Source organism: Buteo buteo, chromosome Z (genome assembly GCF_964188355.1).
Source record: "Buteo buteo chromosome Z, bButBut1.hap1.1, whole genome shotgun sequence".
Classification (NCBI taxonomy): domain Eukaryota; kingdom Metazoa; phylum Chordata; class Aves; order Accipitriformes; family Accipitridae; genus Buteo; species Buteo buteo.
The window spans coordinates 45,798,494-45,817,199 of NC_134204.1; the positions used below are offsets into that span (position 1 = coordinate 45,798,494).

At 36.3% G+C, this 18,706-nt stretch overlaps 1 protein-coding gene across 2 annotated transcripts in view; it reads right to left on the minus strand.

Moving 5' to 3' along the window:
- Nucleotides 1–18,706, minus strand: part of TUT7 (terminal uridylyl transferase 7) — a 34,206-nt gene that overhangs the window by 3,356 nt on the left and 12,144 nt on the right. For both annotated transcript variants that reach the window (XM_075020884.1, XM_075020885.1), the window contains exons 8-26: nt 17,456–17,525; nt 16,458–16,584; nt 15,632–15,751; nt 14,503–14,634; nt 13,573–13,753; nt 12,073–13,211; nt 11,797–11,947; nt 11,048–11,134; nt 10,091–10,191; nt 9,538–9,595; nt 8,750–8,853; nt 7,679–7,768; nt 7,477–7,590; nt 7,291–7,368; nt 6,482–6,659; nt 5,713–5,760; nt 5,512–5,603; nt 4,914–5,029; nt 895–1,220 (exon numbers count right to left, since the gene is read on the minus strand). In XM_075020884.1, the coding sequence (XP_074876985.1) occupies nt 895–1,220; nt 4,914–5,029; nt 5,512–5,603; nt 5,713–5,760; nt 6,482–6,659; nt 7,291–7,368; nt 7,477–7,590; nt 7,679–7,768; nt 8,750–8,853; nt 9,538–9,595; nt 10,091–10,191; nt 11,048–11,134; nt 11,797–11,947; nt 12,073–13,211; nt 13,573–13,753; nt 14,503–14,634; nt 15,632–15,751; nt 16,458–16,584; nt 17,456–17,525 (3,312 nt within the window). The remainder of the gene's footprint in view (nt 1–894; nt 1,221–4,913; nt 5,030–5,511; nt 5,604–5,712; nt 5,761–6,481; nt 6,660–7,290; nt 7,369–7,476; nt 7,591–7,678; nt 7,769–8,749; nt 8,854–9,537; nt 9,596–10,090; nt 10,192–11,047; nt 11,135–11,796; nt 11,948–12,072; nt 13,212–13,572; nt 13,754–14,502; nt 14,635–15,631; nt 15,752–16,457; nt 16,585–17,455; nt 17,526–18,706) is intronic.

Genomic DNA, 18,706 nt, shown 5'->3' on the forward strand with positions numbered 1-18,706 from the left:
GTTATTTTTATACGAAGGATTCCTATTTGTCACTTTAAGAGGACAAGTCATGAGTAATCTGTACAGCAAATTTTTCTAGCATGAATTTAAATGCTCCCAGGTTTACCTACAGGGAAACAATAATACTGAATTCCTTTGGAAGATAACTAAAAGTACCATTCACTGTCTTAAGGAGTCTTAGTTTTTATCTTAGAGTGATTTTCCTTTACAACACAGATTATGAGAGAGCCGTCTTCTCTGAAGGATGACTTAAATACTGCTAAGCAAGTGTTTAATTATTTCGTTCAGGTCTGTCAGTCAGGATCTGGATTTGGGGGCATTTTTGTAATTTTATTTTATTTTATTTTTTAAAAGTCAAAATCGCAAGCTGACTCCATGATAAATAAGACAGACTGCAGTACCCCTCCATCTGCTGAGTTGGCAGGAACATTCTTTATTGTACTTAGTTCACAATATTCTATCTGAGCAATCTGCACACTTTCATAATGACTTCAGGGTCTTCTGGAACAATTCTGGTTTAGATGAAGTGAAGAGCTATAACGCTAGCTTTTGTTGCAATTATAATGTAGTGAAAAGAGAAGCTGTAATCTGAGATGTTAGCAAACTCTTATATAGTGAGGACAACGGAAGCAATTTCAACATTCAACTCATACCCTTTCTACTACCTGCTCAGAGAAACCATGTCAAATCTCTTGGGATACAGCAAAGTTCTGAAAGGTAGGTGAGGATGAAGGGAAAATTGACTAAATGTGACTACATTTAAAAAAAAAAAAAAAAAGATAGCATTTACATGATGCCATTCAATGCAAAAACCTTACCCATTAATCAACCTTGTTAAAAACACCAAAAAACATAAGCCCTGTTTAAAACTACTCAGCTTGATCAGTTTCATACCTGTAGCTCCTTTATACTGTGGGCATTCCTTTTTAATATGACCTTCTCTTCCACAGATAAAACAACGTTTCTCTCTTATGTCCCTGTCTTCCAGGCGCTTCCACTTCTCTGCTGATTGCCTGGGAGTCTTTTCTCTTCCAGTTTCCACAACTACCCTTGCTAGTTTCCTCTTCTGAGGTGTACATAGATACAACTTTCCCTCCTTGATTGAGCTCTCCTTTTCTGTTGTTTTAGTCTGAGTTTCTTTCTCCTCTTTGCTTCTTTTCTCCTTGCTTTCTGTGTACCTCTGGTTTTTGATATCTTCGTAATCACGATGCCGTCTTAGTCTGCAGGAGCAAAATATGCTGCAGAGTTCATAGGCCTTACATACATAAAGTAAAAAAACCCAAACCAAAACCAAGTGCTGTCTACAGACAATAGATATATTTCATGTATTTCTTCAGTGGGTTAAATAAAGTGAATTGATGTACCTGTCCCTTTGACTCTCCTACCAAACAGTAGGATGCAACATGTTTAATAATTTAACTTCACAATTAGATTACAATACAGCCCTAAATTCTAATAATTATATCTCAAAAAATATAAAAACAACAGAAAATCTGTGTGCTAGAGTTGCAAAGACAGTGGAAGAAAAGAAACACCGAGCAAAATGCTAACAAAGTATAAAAAATAGGGCTATTAGTTCTGGGTTTTTTTCTACTTGTACAATTCAATCAGAACTCACTCCTTTCTGGAACTGTGTATACTCACAGTATCTCTAAAATTATCTTCTACTGGGAGAAGCTTCTAACATTCTACGTGACTTAAAGATCTAGCAGTGGGGAAACAGCTACCCCTGCTGGACTGGTTTTATTTAACTTCTCTATACATGACCTAGAGCAGGAAACATCAGTGAAACCTTCAAGTCTGAAGATGGTAACTAGGCTCCTTCGGTCAGTCAGATGCAGTGCTAATGGCAAGCAACTTGAAAATACCTTGCAAAACAATGAACAGGCAAAAGAATGGAAGATGAGCTTCAAGGTAAGCTTCCTTTTTTTTTCAAAAAAGGAAAATAGGAAGACTGGGGGAACTACAGGCTGGTCAGTCTCACCTCTGCCTGGCAAGATCATGGAGCAGATCCTCCCGGAAACTGTGCTAAGGCACATGGAAAACAGAGGTGATTGGTGAAAGCCAATATGGCTTCACTAAGCACAAAACATGCCTGACAAATTTGGTGGCCTTCAGTGATGGGATTACAGCTTTGGTGGATAAGAGAAGAGCGAGTGACATCATTGACCTGGACTTGCGCAAAGCATTTGATACTGTCCCGCACAACATCCTTGTCTCTAAAATGGAGAGACATGGATTTGACAGGTGGACCACTCAGTCGATAAGGAATTGGCTGGATGGTCACACTCAGAGACTTGCAGTCAACAGCTTGATTTCCATGTAGAGACCAGTGATGAGTGGTGTCCCTCAGGGGTCCATACTGGGACCAGTATTATTTAACATCTTTGCTGGGGACATGGGATTGAGTGCACCTTCAGCAAGTCTGCAGATGACACCAAGCTGAGCAGTGTGGCTGATACTCTAAAAGGAAGGGATGCCATCCAGAGGGACCTTGACAGGCTAGGGAGGTGGGCCTCTGTGAACTTTATGAACCCCATGAAGTTCAACAAGGCCAAGTGCAAGGTCCTGCAACCAGGCTGGGACAAATCTCAATCATGGATAGAGGCTGGCCAATGAGTGGATTAAGAGCAGCCCTGTGGAGAAGGACTTGGGGGTACTGGTGGATGAAAAACTGAGTATGAGCCAGCAATGTGTGCTCCCAGCCCAGAAAGCCAACCATATCCTGGCCTGCATCAAAAGAAGGGAGCCGATTCTGCCCACCTACTCCACTCTCATGAGACCCCACCTGGAGTACTATGTTCAGTTCTGGAGCCCTCAGGACAAGAAAGACATGGACCTGCTGGGTCCAGAGGAGAGCCACAAAAATGGTCAGAGGGCTGGAACACCTCTCCTATGAGGAAAGGCTGAGAGAGTTGGGGTTGTTTAGTTTGGAGGAGAGAAGGCTCCAGGGAGACCTTATAGCAGCCCTCCAGTACTTAAAGGGGGCTTACAGGAAAGATGGGAGGGACTCTTTATCGGAGAGTGTAATAATAGGATGGATAAAACACTAAGAACAGGACAGAAGACATCATTTTTTTGCTACATAAAACCATGTACCTACATCTGAGTACTGAATGTTGGTCTGGTCTCAATATTTTAAGAAGGAAGTAGTAGAGTTAGAGAAGGTACAGAGAAAGGCAGCTAAAATGATTAAGAGTGCAAGTGCTTAACTTAAGGAAGAGATATGAAAAAGGCCAAGACTCTGCAAGCTGGAGAGAAGCTAGAGGGTGAACACAATCATGGCTTACAAGCTCATCAAGGCGGTATTGTTAACTAAATCCCACATGGCTACATCTATGGAATCCTTATGAAACTAAAATGAGATTGGCTTTAAAGAGATGAAAGAAAGTACTACTTTACACATCAGTTAGCATACTTATGGAACTGGTTGCCACAGAAGACTGTTAAGGAAAACAGAAGAATCAGGTTAAGAAAAAAACCAACCAAACAAAAAGGACAAAATCATAAAGAACTCCAGTCCACAAATAAGTACTGCCAAAGCAGGGCAGGTGTGTGCTCTAACATCTCTTACACAGTAACTGCAGATGCTGGGGGAATGCATGAGAAGAGATTACAGAAAACAGCCAACTAGTGTGCCCTCCATAGACAGTATCTCCTATTGCAATGGCTGGACAAAGGACTCAAATGTATCAGTGGTCTTACCCCATAAGGCATTTCTGTTCTTAGATGCCAAATCCTACTGACTTTCGCTCTAATGTTGTATAGAACACAGCTGTGTATGTGTAGTGAACTGGGGTTTCACTCCAGAATGCAAAATTAAAAATCCATTGCAACTGAGACAGCAGTTTAGACTGAGTATATTTTCACAACACCTTCAGCATTCTTTATTTTAAACTACCATCAGCTACTGTACTTGCATTTGCTGAAGTTGAATAAATTCCCAGATTAACAGTCTGAACAATATACGTTCACAATTCTCTATTGTGTAGCAGAAAGGCTACTTCATCCAATCTGATGTAAGCAGCTTTTTAGCTACTGACATAAAAGTGCAGGTCATTTTTATTTACAGCTTTTAACATAGACAGACTCCATTCACCTTACAAGTGAGCACGAAGGCTTTCAAGATTTTGTCCCCTTGAAGTTTATTTGCTGATTTTCACTATTTTATAGACATGAAGTCTTTAAAGAGCTTTGTCTTAACTAGGAAAAAAAAAAAATCAATGGATCAGCTTTAAGTTTAGATGGTTCATTATATAAAGAGCAGGAAGATCAGTTTAGCATTCATTTGTTACAAGACGACAGTTGCTGAATTTTGGACATCTGGTTACTTAGGATCAGGAAACCTTGTCTCGCATGTAAAATGGGACATTGTTCTCACGTGTGTGTCCTTAAGAAAAAGAATGCCGTGACATTCTTGTCTTGCTTTTTGACATGAATTGCGTGATTCTGTGAACATAACAAAAATGTGTCTTGCTGGGAAGCAGCAGGATTCTAGAAGTAGAAGCTATTAAATGAGAATATGTAAAATGCTTTCATGAGGGCTTCTCACAGCACACAGCTATTCAGCTCTGCATTTAGACTCTCTTTGACTGCTGCTCTTCTATATAATGAAGTCCAGAGTCAGCATTACTACCTTAAAGTTAAGTAGTTTTGCAGCCTTCTGTGAAAAGATTCTGTTAAAAAACTCGACAGATTATGCTGGCAAAAGTTAAGTAGTGACTCACACAGACCAAAAATTTAAAACCCAACACTATCCACCACTGCCAAAACTGGTATTGATACATTTTCATTTCAACAGTAAATGAAATAATCTGCAGCATGTACAAGTTTTGCTTTAACACTACTATCCTAACCTTTCTTCTAAACAAACCTAAGGAAAACTTCCACACAGATGCCAAAACTATACTCACTTTCTTCTCATGGGACAATCTTTCATGAAATGGCCAATTTTACCACAAGTTCTGCAGCATCTATCATTTGGTGCCAATTCTCCTTCTGTTAGTACCTCTGGATCAAAAAAGTACTCCTGAAGAAGAAATCGTGCATTCAAAATGAAAATCCATATACTTGGGAAACAAGACAGATAAGCAAGTGTTAAACGGCAGTAAGAGCTACAGAGAAGAATAAACCTGGTGTGTGTAGCTGAACTCCTGAAAGACCTGATGAGGTTAACCGGCCACTGGCCTGTTCTTAGACAGCCTGCTGACCACCAGGTCTGCAAGCTCTTTTTTAAAACTGCAAGTTTTAAGAAACGGTAAGCTGGGTTTGATATGGATTAAAATACGTAAGCCTGTACAATGAAGCTCTGACTTGATTAGTATTCTGCATGCCAACACATTTTAAATGCAAACAACACAAAACCAGTACTCAGTAATAACACCCATAAAGATTTTTCGAGTACCGTTGAAATTTAAGAGAGAAGAGCTTCAAGAGAGTGTAACCATACTCCTGCAAGTGGTAAGCTACGCACCCAAGAACATGCACATACTGCTTTTAGAAGCAACTTACCATTTTTGATGGATATTCTTTAGGAAATATTTTTATAGGGGTACCAAATACCCTTCTGCCATTGATAAAAGCCTTCATTATAAAATTTGTCACTGGGAAAGAAAGAAGAGAAATCATCAACCAAACATCGAACAAGCCAGTAAAATAAGATCCAAGACAAGATCTTCACTTTGTACCCAAATTTGTTAACAGGATACTTACTTTTTCTTGACAATCCAGCTCCAAGATTATGGTTCAAATCAAAGGGGTCTGTACAAAAAGCATTACAGGCATTACTCAACTCCAGGGCAAGATCAGCAATGTACACATACAAATGAACAACCCAAGGCAGCTATTCCTGATACAGAATTAATATACTGAAATTGAACTGTTTGCAAATTTATTGAAAAGAAATTAACTCCTTGGACAAAGGACCACAGCTCTTCAGCTCTGAACTGACTGAAGTATTGTAAAAGAATAATTGAATGTGCGGCTAAGAAAGTAGAAATTCTTTCCATGAAAGTCATATGGGCCAGAAAGTGGTTTAGGGAACATTTCCAAAATGTGTCGCTGCATTTTCTTCACAGAGACCATGGTATTACTTAACAGTATAATCATACACAGGGTTAAATCAGTCATGTAAATATAGACTCAGCTAAACTTAGTGTTTGTGAGAAAACCTCAGTTGCATTACAGCTAATTTCTTTTCCAAAGGATTTGGTTAAATCTTTTCTTCTGTCAGTTATTGTAATCATGAAAAGTATGAAGTCTGCTTTGCAGCTTCTTTTCAGTAGAGATTAAAAAAAACCCAAACCTAAAAATAATTTTTAGCACTACTGGAACTCAATGGGAATTTTGCAATGATTTCAAAATATGAGCAAATAACAACTTATAATCTAGTAATAGAAAAATAAGCCTTGTGGAAAGACCAAATTTTTCATGTGGACATTAAGGAAATTCCACATATTCATGTACTTCACGTGATTTTTACCTTCAATTACAATGTATTTGGAGGTCCACTGCTTCTTGAAAGTTGTAAGCAGATTTTTTCTCCTAATGCAGATGACATGCTCTTTAAAATCAAATTCTTCTGTGTAAAAACGGAGAAGTCCCAGCCACAGTTGCCCAATAGATTCAGTGTTTTTGCCACAGTCTGGCCAAACAACTGACTGAAAATGACAGAAATATTTTTACTTCCAGTAATTACATTAAGCAGAATAATTTTCTTAACCAATGTAAGTCTTATTTTATAAAGAAACACAATTGAGTTACACCAGAATACTTCCCTGACTTTCATAATTAGTATTAATAACCAATATTTATTTTAAAATGGTGTATTTTTAAAAATATTAACAACAGAAGTGGAGAATTAATAAAACTTGTAACATTAGGTTTTGTCTGTTATAAAAAAGAATTTATTAATTCACTTTATGTGCCTATTTAACAAAAAATAACTCATCAGGATTAACCAGTTATGACTAGATATGCAGTGGGTATTTGTAGGAGTTATGTCCACCCAGTAATGTGACACGCAGAGCAATTAATCATCATTAACACCTTAAAATAATCTTTTAATCTATTTTTTCAGATTTTGCAATTATGTTTTTTCCACGGATGAATTACAACCAACCATATTCTAAAAGCTTTACAGCATGGGATTGGGATTTTCAAAGCAATAGCTACTCTACTTCCATTTCTATATTCGACCACCATATTTGCGGACAATGTTTCTTAAAAGGAATTCTTTCTCATTTGCAAAGCTACAGGTAACACCATTTCAAATTAACCTGATTTACTCACCAACTCCTCTATCTTATCAAAGAAATAAACGTTCCAGCCATCAACTAAAATTTCAGGCTTTTTTGGTTCTTTGTAGATCTGAAAACATAATATCAAAATAATTAGAAAAGCCCTTCACATTCAGCAGTGACATTCTACTGGTCAATACTGTGTACCGGTACCCATTTCTTTCTTGATATACTGTACCTCTTGAAGAACAGGGATGACAGGTGGATTTCGCTGTTGAAGAAAATAAAGCACCATAAGAGTATATGCATAAGAAGAAAGGCTACCTCGAGATGCATCTCCAATGTCACATATCTAGAAAAAGAAACATGATTTGTATCTTTTATGGTTATCATCTCTTGCTGGAGCACTTGAGCTTCTAGAATATCTGAAATGCACTTACCTTTGTAAAGACTTTCATTGTGTAACACAGATATTTTACTCTAGGATCAATGGCTGCATATGCTGACAGAAGTCTTGTGTTATGCAAGGCCTATAAAAATAGGAAAGTCATATAGAAAATACAGGAGCTCTGAATAAATGGGGGAATAAGCTGAAAACATGAAAACCAAAACCTCTTAAGTTGTGTGCTCAAGAAATGCAGATGTGAAGCCCTGCATAGTAGAATATATATTGACAAAGGAAGCATTCAATAATGAGGTTATCACCTGCTCTGTTAAAAAGCTGATCAACATCCTTAATCTGCACAGAAGTGGTACAGAGCAGCATTCACAGAACAGTACTTCAGAAAGGGAAGCATTAATCTACTACTGCGTTTTCAAAATACTTCATAGAAGGTAAGTTCTTGAACTAAGAGATTTCAGCCCAGAAATTCAAGAGCTATCAGCTGACCCATATGAATGCATAACTGCAAGAAGAAAACTTTCAGACTTACTTAGTGGTTGAGGTATCTTCCTCAAGACTCCCTTTTTGCTCATAAAAACTTTAGAAAGTTTAATACTTGACTCTAAAACTTAATTTCCTTTGATGTTTCAAGGAACTGGCTTTTGAAGTTCAGAGACAATGAAAACAACCCCAAAATTTGTTTTGGAAGTATTTGGCCAAGAACTTGTGTTTTTTTGTAAATTCTAACACATCTTCCAGTTCAGGCAAGCTGGGTTCAAAATCACTATTCCAGGTCTCAAGGCTAAGCAAGAGCCATGACAGAAAGTGGAAAGTAGGAAAGCTGAATCTTTCTCATTTACAGAAAGACTTAAATACCTAAACCACTATTTCTTACTACTACTGAAGAACTAATATATTTTCTCAGGGAAGTGACAACTCTAAAGTTGCAACTATGCGACTTACTTCAGTCATAGTCAAATAATAAAAAAAAAAGGTTCGGAAATCTAAAACTGCAATAGGTAATTGGCAACAGTTGATTATTGAACCTCACGAAAACAATCACTTCAATCTCAAGAAGCAGACCCATATTTTTCTGTTAAAAAAAAAAAAAAAAAGGAGATCACCTTACCAGAGTATTATATAAACTGATGTCTACTTCAAGACCACTTCTGACATGGAAAAATTTGACAATTGGGACTTTAGCAGTTGTTATAGGCAAGACATTTCTTAAACCTAGGATGAAATGTTTAATTACTGAATGACTGCAATACAGTTGTAACAGTATCAAATGCTCTAAATAACTCCAAACTGTAGTAAAAAGGCTAGGCTACAAAATAAAATCTTTGTTGATATCAAAATTGTATTTCAGTTATATTTTAATATTGATATTAGACATTTGTCAAACATGATGAATCTGCCAAGTATAATATATACAAATATACATTTAGCCCCCATAAAACAAAGATCAGTCTAAATGTTAAAGAAAACTAAGCCGAAGAGATCATTGATAGTTCACTCCATTTATATTAAATTCATGTGAGATACACCAAAACAAGCACTATAAATAGGAAAAACAGAATTCCATTGGACACTTGTGTCAGCCTACCTTTTACTATTAACTTACTAGGCACTGAACATACAAATACAACCTAACTACTGACTTGAAGCCTCAAGCTTTAACTTAAGGTTTGTTCATATGCGTGTAGGTTATAAATACACCATGAGTCCAATTCAGATGAGGTCCTGTAACATTATAACCTCATAGACTTACATATGCAAACAAGAATAAGTCCAAATGTTCACAACATAACCTCACTATTACTAACATTAAGCTCTTAGATACAGTTTTACCGTTCTCACTACAGCAACTGAAGTCACATAAATGGAACCACTTATTTTAATTTTCAAGAAAGTTACCTGACTCTTTCTTGAGAACTTTTGCTAAATCTTCAATGATTCTGATGCAATCAAGTCCCTAAGACATTAAGAAAAAGAAGTTGAACGTTGTATCTGCTACAAGTATTTTAGGCAAACCTTTTATTACTTGCCATTAAGCTTAAAAACAGTATAAAACCGAGTTTCATATTTTACAGAATTATGTGAATAATTGTTGTAAATCAACACTAGATAGTATCTTAGCATGGGCTTTTAAAAATTTTATATTAGGCATGAAAGGAGATCAATGTCCTTTTCCACTGTCTCCCATTCCTAGTTGTTCATGCTACAAAGCATGTTATTTATCTGCACAGGTAACACGAGAAGTAACAGCAGTGCAGAATTCAGAAGAAAACTGACTACTGAGAGTAGTTCTTAAACTTATGCCTAGACTCCCTAAAATAATCTGCCTTTGTGGCACCTATTTGTGTTTTCTTCTAATCTGAAAAGCTTCTATTATTTTATAAATTTGTTACACTATATAAACAATATAACCATAGAATTTTGCATTTATTTAAAAAAGTTTTCAAACTACCTCAGCAGTTTCCAGCCCATCCATCGTCATACAGATATCAAGGTCACTTTGTTTGAAGCCAAAGCCATTTTTTGAGGAGCCAAACAAATTCAGCTTGGTTCCTGTAAGAGACGCAGTGGGTTATAACCACATATAGACACAGAATCTCAAATTGTATATAGCTTCAAACCAGCATGTCTTTTAATACAGGCATGAAAACATTACTATCTCTCTATGGTACATCAAAACTTATTATCAATTTGCTGATGAGGAAAGAATCTCTACTGTCATTGGTTCAAATGAGCAGTCTAACAGATCCAGAAACAAGTTACTTTTTCCAATAATTAAATCAGCATGCAGGTCCAAGCTGAAATCTGATTAAAAAAATGCTAAGACTGCTCTCTACAGAGATTTTCAGGATAAGAGACATATTTGTCCACATACCAGGCTGCAGCCAAAAAATCTTTTGCTAATTTTAAAAGACTATGATTCGAAGTCCAGGTGTTACAGGTAAGAACTCCAGAAACAAACAAAAAAATTTAAATAGCTAGAGTCTGCAGATAGGTCAGATGTTCTGCCTGTATTTTAAAATATTACAAAAACCAGTAAGTTTCAGTAGGAGGGACTACAAAAAAGCTTGTTGTTTGTAAAAGCAGATACAACAAGAAGTCTGACTAATGAATAAGGCTAAAATAATGATTACAAAACTGTTCCACTACTGCTTTGATCATTTTCTCCTTAACTTGCCAATATTCCTTCCTACTAATGTGTTGTATATGTAAGTCGAAAAAGACTTAAACCAAAGCCTTAAAAGACTTAAACCAGAAATTAATGTAAAGAAGTGCAGCAATGCTGAACAATACAGGTTAAATGTTCAAAACTGAAGTGTTTATTAGGCTGATAGGATATGTTTTCTTGGAAAACACTCAAATATGAACATACCAAAGTATAAACATAAAACTAGAACTGCCTAATTACCTGGGAAATCCTGTCTAATGAAGTTTTCCAAGTTTTGTCTTATATGTTCCCGAGCCTGGTCCTCTACAACATTTGGAGCAAAATCATCTTTAAAAAAAATGACAACGATTAAGGCAAACTGATCCGTAGGAAGATTCAACAGCAAAGAGTCAATTGAAAAAAGTAAGGAGTTTATAGGGGGGAGGGGGGCACAGAAAAAGCAGAGGACAGAAGATTCACATGTGAAGGAAAGAAAGCAAGGATGAAGTAGAAGAGAAATACCTGTTCAAAGAAAAACATTAATTAGACAAATAATGCATTTTGTCTGGTCAGAAATGGCGAGAGAGAAAGGAGGAAAGTTGGGTCACTCTGAAAAGAACAAAAGTGGAGAAGTGTTACAAAACAGTATTTTGACTCCATTTTTTCTAGAACACTGAAGCCTTTGTTTAACAAAACCACGAGTTAAGGAAAAGTAATGAAATTCAAAGTAGATAGAAATGTAAAAGCATCTGTCAAAAACCCCACCCTATAATCTGTAATCAGGCACCCAGTGTGTGAAAGATAAACATAAACATTTTGTATTCCTAGATACAAACTACTCAGCAGTCCTGTTAAAGCCCTTACAAATTTTAGAATTGTTACCTAAAAAGAGTTGGATGCAGTGTAGCAAATAAACTGGCCTCCTTTATAACACCATTAGCCTGTGGTTATTTTATTATTTTTGCAATTCTTTTTCTACCAAACAACAATATTCAAAGGAAAAAACTTACGGTAACATTGGACACAAACTTGATCTAGAATAACTGAAAATTTGGGTGTCAGTGCTGGCAGTGGGTCAAGCTCAATTTTCTTGAAGTCTTCTGGACAATCCCTCTTTAAATGACCTTCTCGTTTGCACAAGCTACATACCACTGTAGGAGACTGCATGAACAGAAAGCAAGAATGGTTTTAAAAACTATAATACTTCAATGAATTTGAGCAACACTTCCGTATACCTGATAATAGAACATAACGAATACGTTTATGTTCTGATACAGCTTGCTTACCTTGCCCTTTGTAAAAGCTGGTTTACTGAATTCATAAAAAAGTTCAGATTCTGAACACTGTTCTATTGCTGTGTTCTCTTCAAAAAGGCTTCCCTTCTCAGTAAGATCCTCTTGACTCAAATTGATCCTCAGATGTCCATCCACATTTTCTTCGAAATGTTCATTCTCATACTTATTGGGGATAGAAAAATGTTCTTCTTCCTCTGACAGTGCATCATCATCTCCAGATCCAGTGTATGTGTTATCTAGTTCATCTCTCGCTCTTACAATAACACGACACACTCTCTGGTTTAGAAGACTTGGTTCTTCCTCCTCTTCCTCCTCATCATCTGAGTTAATCATTTGGGATTTTTGACTCTGTGCTGAACATAAGAATTTTTTGGGGGATTCATCCAGTTCATCAGTACCTTCAGTGCTCTCCTCATCAATGTCAATCTTGCCACCCATTATACCACTGCACTCTAAGCCAAACTCATCACTCTCTGTAAGTACAGCATTTTGAAAACCTTCTAAGTCTGAAGTACTACATGTCTCTATATCATGCTCATTCACTGTAACAGGGAGATCACCACTATCACTGTCTTCATCTATTCCCTGCTCAGCAGTCAAGATATTATTCCATCTTCTTTTTTGTTGTTCATGTTCTTCCTCTTCCTCCTCTTCCTCTTCATTTCCACTCTCTGTCTCTTCACAACTTGGTTTAAAATCCTCATTATCTCCAGAAATAAATTCCTCAATTATACAGTCTGAATCTTCATGCGCAATTCCCAAATGACTTATATCATCAGCCACTTCTTCTGTGAAGCTTTCTGAGCCATCACACAGTTTTGAAGGATCAATTCTATGTGCCTGGGGCATACCTGTAGTCTCCATTCTGCAATCTTCCATTACTGCTGTGTTTGTTCTACCATCCAAGTTTTGCAACTCAGAATTTTCATGCTTTATAGCATCTTTTCCATGGTCCAGCATTTCAGATTTCTCCTCAGTGGCATTTGGAGAGGTTTTTCTGCTCAATTTTGCACTTCTTTTGTGAGGTAAGGCAAAATACTTGTAAGTTGCTCTCAGGCAGTGAAGAATATACTCATACACTAGCTGACTGTTCAGAGTTCTTGCCACATTCCTTTTGACTGAATATGGGTCTAGTAGAAAGAAGTGAGCCAGAAGTGCAGGAGTTAACTCTTTTTTAAAAAAAGTACATCCTTACAAAATTTGAATATAAAACTGTTAGTTACTCTAAAACATTGTGTAGGGACGCAAGATCTATGAATTGTGCTGAAGACAATTTTTAAGTCCACTTAATTACTTTTGGTAATGTTGGAAAAAATACCCAAGAGAAATATTACTTGAATTAATTTTTTTTCAAAACATATTCTACTATAATGTCGGGAATCATAGTACAATATTGAAAAATTCTAAGTTATGACACACAATGTCAATAGCCAAGACAGTACCCTAGAAAATTAAAGTTAACAGTTCTTTAAAGTCTGTTGATATAAATACCTTCCACAGCAATGCGCTTTTTAGGCCAGTCCTTTGATTCACGAGACACTGCTTCTTTGAGTCGTATGCTAATTACTAAATCAGCCATATTGAACTCCAAGGCATAGAAACGAAGCAGTTCTACCCAGAGCTGACCAGCATGTACTGAACACTGCTGTCCTGATTCAAATACTAATGGAACCTGTCAATTAGGGAAGAAAAGCTTAAATAATATTTAATGCACAGGTGTTTAGCTGTTACACTTCCTTGAATTTCATCTGTAATGTAATATTACAAAACTTATAGTTGCTTCTATACTCCTGCAATTCCAATAAAAACTGCAATTAAAAAAATGGAAGAGATAGTATAAACTTAAATTATAAAACTTCAAAATGAAAGACTGCAGTAATGGTAAATAGCAGCATCAATGACTAAAACAATTTCTCATTTAAGTGTTTATGCCATAATTTATAAATTTCCAAGAAGATACCACATCTAATCTAATTGGACAGAAAGGATTATATAGCCTTTTTTTAGCAAAGCCTAAACTGTATTGTTAACTGTCATAACATGCAATCATATAGTGATACAGTTCCTTGCAAAGTTGTTATAAAATAATTTATAAGAACAGTTCAAAGCTAAGAGGAAATATTTTTCATATGCTTAAACTAATTCTGAGATAAAATTGCTTCTACTCTATAAACTATATTCTCCCCCAACAGATTAAAACCCAGGGTCTTAGCAAAGAGTTTGAAATAACAACTAGTTTCCCGCTAGCCTCTTATCACCAAGAAGTAAGCATAGCAAGCCTTGTATCAAGCAGTAATCCAATCTCTTAGCACAGCTTGTTGTTTTGCAACATATACACAAAACAAAAATAGAAGACAGTTCTTTTTTCGAAAACAGCAATGACTGCTAGACTGCTACAGAAGTAAATTAAGTAATTCAGACCTTGCCCCTTCTAGGGGAAGTTTCTTGTGGCAGATCAGAATCATCAGTGGGGTTATGCTCCCAAATCACAGCATTGCTCTCGACTTCTTTGAGATGAAAATTAGTTAGTTTGTTTAATGAGAATCCTCCAATCTAAAGGAAGCAGAAAAAAGAAACATATTGCCAAACATCATGTGAACTTTAAATCTTACCCTCCCCATGGTAGTAAGCCAAATTAAAACAGAACAAAGTTTAAAAATAGCTGTTCCAGGCCTAGAATATGCCCCAATCTGCTTCTGTTTTCTCCCTATACTTCTCTACAAAAAGCTCTCCAGAGTTCAGTGCTTTTGGAAGGGTACCCATATGTTATAGAACCTTGTCTTTGCACATTACACAACCACAAATAAGTTTTTTTTAATTATATGACCATATACTATAGCATGTTTCTCTCATTCAGTGCAAAGAGTGGAGACGCTTTGGGAATAAGTCAGTCATGTACTGAAGGAAATTGTTAACTGCAAGGTCCATGTAATGGAAACTGGAACATGCACACTAAATATAACAGGTGACTGTAAGAACAAAAGCGGGTGCCATGAATATAACACCTGGATGGTGTTCTGGAGAACTGGATTCTGGATTTGTGTCCATAATACAACTTCTGACATTAAGACGCACTTCAGCTTCTAAACCCAAGAAATACATGCTCTAAACCCCTAGTCTGATCTGTCAGGCAGATATCACACAAGCATGCTCCCCAGCTGTGGTCTATGTTTTGAAGAATTAGATGTCAAAATCCCAGACATTGTTTTGGGATGTAGCTATGTGAATTCAGAGTTCTCAAAAGTCTGGAAGAAAGGCTGAAGAAATGAGGAAGTAGATTGCTATGAAATGCATTATTCAATGCCCAGCTCTCCTGACTCACAAAAGGGGCAACAGAGCACTTAAGTCAATGACTACGATTGTGAATTGCATCCTTACAGCCAAGAATATAAAGGTCAGGTGTAGTCTGGCTGAATTCACATTCTTTCTGAATATCTGCAGAAGTAGCTGGATTATGACTTGCTCAGAATAGCAAGGAGCTGACAGGTTACACACCACCACAGGTGACTGATCCTCTCATTCTTACTATTCACTGTACTAATATACATACCCATGATCCCAAATAGACAGGTAGAAAAGGCTCTTTCCTCTGTTGTAGAAAGAAAATAACCATTAAAGCAAACACATAAGGTGACAAGCCTCCCTCTTCAGGACGATCAACACAGCACAACTGTAAAAATAAATTGTGCAGTCATTAAGGTTTCAAGTGATACTGTGAAAAATACTGTGAAAAAGACATCTTTGAGCTCTTATGAGATGGATTTTGTTCTCAAGGCCTGCATATTTACTGGAGTCATGTTATTACCATAATATTTTCAGTGTAAGAGCCATAGGATGCAGACTGGCAAAACAGACAGCATACGGCACATTTGCAAAAATGATGACTCATTTTACATAGATATAGTACAAGTCAAAAGTTTTTCAATCATCTTAAATCATATTTTAATTGCAGGCACACAAAGTTTTGGAACAAGTTATTTTAATTCACAATAAAGTTTTCATCTACATGGGGAAACAAGCAGCTTTTTCCTTTCAATTTTTTTTTCATGATGGGTTAAGTTTATGGGAAACTGGTAAATCCACTTGATCCTCTGACTTGTTTGGTAACAGCAGGATACTTACAGTCTGCACGCCACTGGCTGAAACTTAAAATTCCACTTTTGAAATTTAGTGGAACATTATAATGCAAAAATGATAGTTATATAATTTATAACATTTACAATTTATAAAAAATTTAAATATCCTTTTTCCCCACACTTTTTCTAAAGACTGTTTCAACAACTGTTCTCTAAAAACCACGCCTACAGTCTTACCAGCATAATATCAATGTTCATTCAGTATTTATTCACAGACAGGACACTACAAATGACTCTTACCTTTGCCCAGTACCTGAAGGCAATCACTAAAGGTACTAGAGTAGGTTCCAGTTTTCCAAGTGTAGCCAAATGGTTTGTTGTCAGACAAGCATTCTCATTCCCTGCACTCACTTTGCAAATAAGGCCACTAAAACCCAAAAAGAAACAAAGTAAAAGATCGTGGAAGTTTTGTAAGAACAGCCATAGGTCAGATAACATCTCACAAAACAGTGTAGAAGGCTGTAAGGAAAGACTTAACAGCCTCATAAAGACACCATGTCTATATTAAGAGAAGCATGGAAAACCAATTTGATTTATGGTTAGGTTGAAAATATATATATTATGATTGTCTGTAAAAATGTTTTCAAATACAATTCAAATTTAATTATTTGTTTCTAATGACATTAATTCACTGAACTAAAAAAAAGTTACAGTACTAATTTCCTTCATAAATCAAAAACATCTTCCCATACCACACCCATTAGAAAACAGTTCTATACTGTTTCCATAGCATAAGAAATATTTTCAAACACTGAAAGATCAAGGTAGCAGCAAATAACCAGTAGTATTTCTGTATCAGTAGCTGTTTATAGAATGTTTAATAAATCTTAAGTGATATCCATTAAATGGGCAAAATAAAATGTCTTTCACTTGTTCTCAAAATACTAGTGAAGATAAGCAAGCTGATCTTGCCCTTACAGAAATCCATAATTTAATGTGGTATCTACATTACCTATAAGGAAGGAAACTTTCTGCTTAAGCAGTTATTCCAAATGGAAGGGTAAGGGTACATGCTGGAAGCCATAATGGTTGAAGGGTTTGTGAAATACACAGCTGAGGATAGAACAACCCTTACCCTCTTATTCTAGGCTAGGAATGACTTGCCCATGAGTGTTAGTTTGTGTTTCAAAATCCATGGAACTGTAATAATTTAGTACAGAAACGTCATTTTTCAGATGTTGGTACATATAATTTACATTGCTATATACTATTAGAACACACAAAGTGACAACCAAGACCTTTGCTTTTCTCTGCACACCACCACAGGTATTCTAGCATGGAAATCTGCATCAACTTCTGTAAAAGATTCTAGGTGGGAGAAAGAAAAAGAAGAAGCCACGTTAAGCATTGTGTTGACAAAAAATTTGTTGAACTGGATGCAACTAGGAGTACAGCTAGAACTTCAACTTCTTAGTAAAATTACTATTTTGAGACATACATCAGTACATCTGATAGATTAATCCTGTCACACTTTTAAAGCAAGCTTTTTACATGTGATGGGAAGATTATGGTCTACACTCTGTGATAAGCACTGTTAAGAAAATAGCCAGGAAAAAAGGAACTTTACAAAATTCATATACACAGTAGGTAAAATTAAATAGGTATATTTTGGATAAGTGCTGGCTTCAGTAATCCAGGCATACAGACAGACCAATGATATCTGTAAAACAATGTTAGTGTGAAAGATGAAAAAAACAGAGTGTTATGTCAGTACTAGACAGAAAGAAAATACCAAAGTTTATTTTCCCTGGCAATCTAGACATGCTTGGTGTAAGTATAGACCAGGCTTACGGACATGATGTAATTTCTTCTTACTATGCTTGATTTTTTATTTTTTTCCTCTTATTCTTAATATAGGTTTCCAAATACAATTCGGCTACGTTTTTATCTTAACACTAAAAAAGTACAGATGTCACTGCAGTCCTTTCTCCAAGTGGAGTTTACTGATCCAAACCGGGCTTATTTTTTGATCCCTCACTGTTTCACTGGGCCAGGTAGAAAGGAAACTATGAAACAATTTTAGATACCCAACTCAAAAATTCTGAAACGACAAGGTTTTCTTGATGTCACCTAGCCATTTGGACACCTGACTTCCTTGAAAAAATATCTTGCTTTTGTCACTGGGGTACCTCAAACGCCTAATGCTCTGTCCCTGTATCATCTGACTCATGGAAAAAGGCTTTGCCCAAGATGTTAATGCAAATACTGCTTGCTTTTAAAAGACATTAGAGATCCTAACTTCTTATGGGATCTGGGTCTTCATTCCTCTAGTCTGGTTGAACAAAAACCCCATTCTCAAAGACTATAACGGTCATTTGACCAGACAAGAAGATGCACATACAATGGGGGGGTGTAATGAGAAAAATCTAGGTCATTAAATATATGTATGTTTATTATACATGTTTGGAACCAGATGGTCTGATTTCCCAACTGTGGGCATAAAGCAAGGCAAGAAAGCAGTAAAGCTACTTTTTGCAATCTGCATTTAA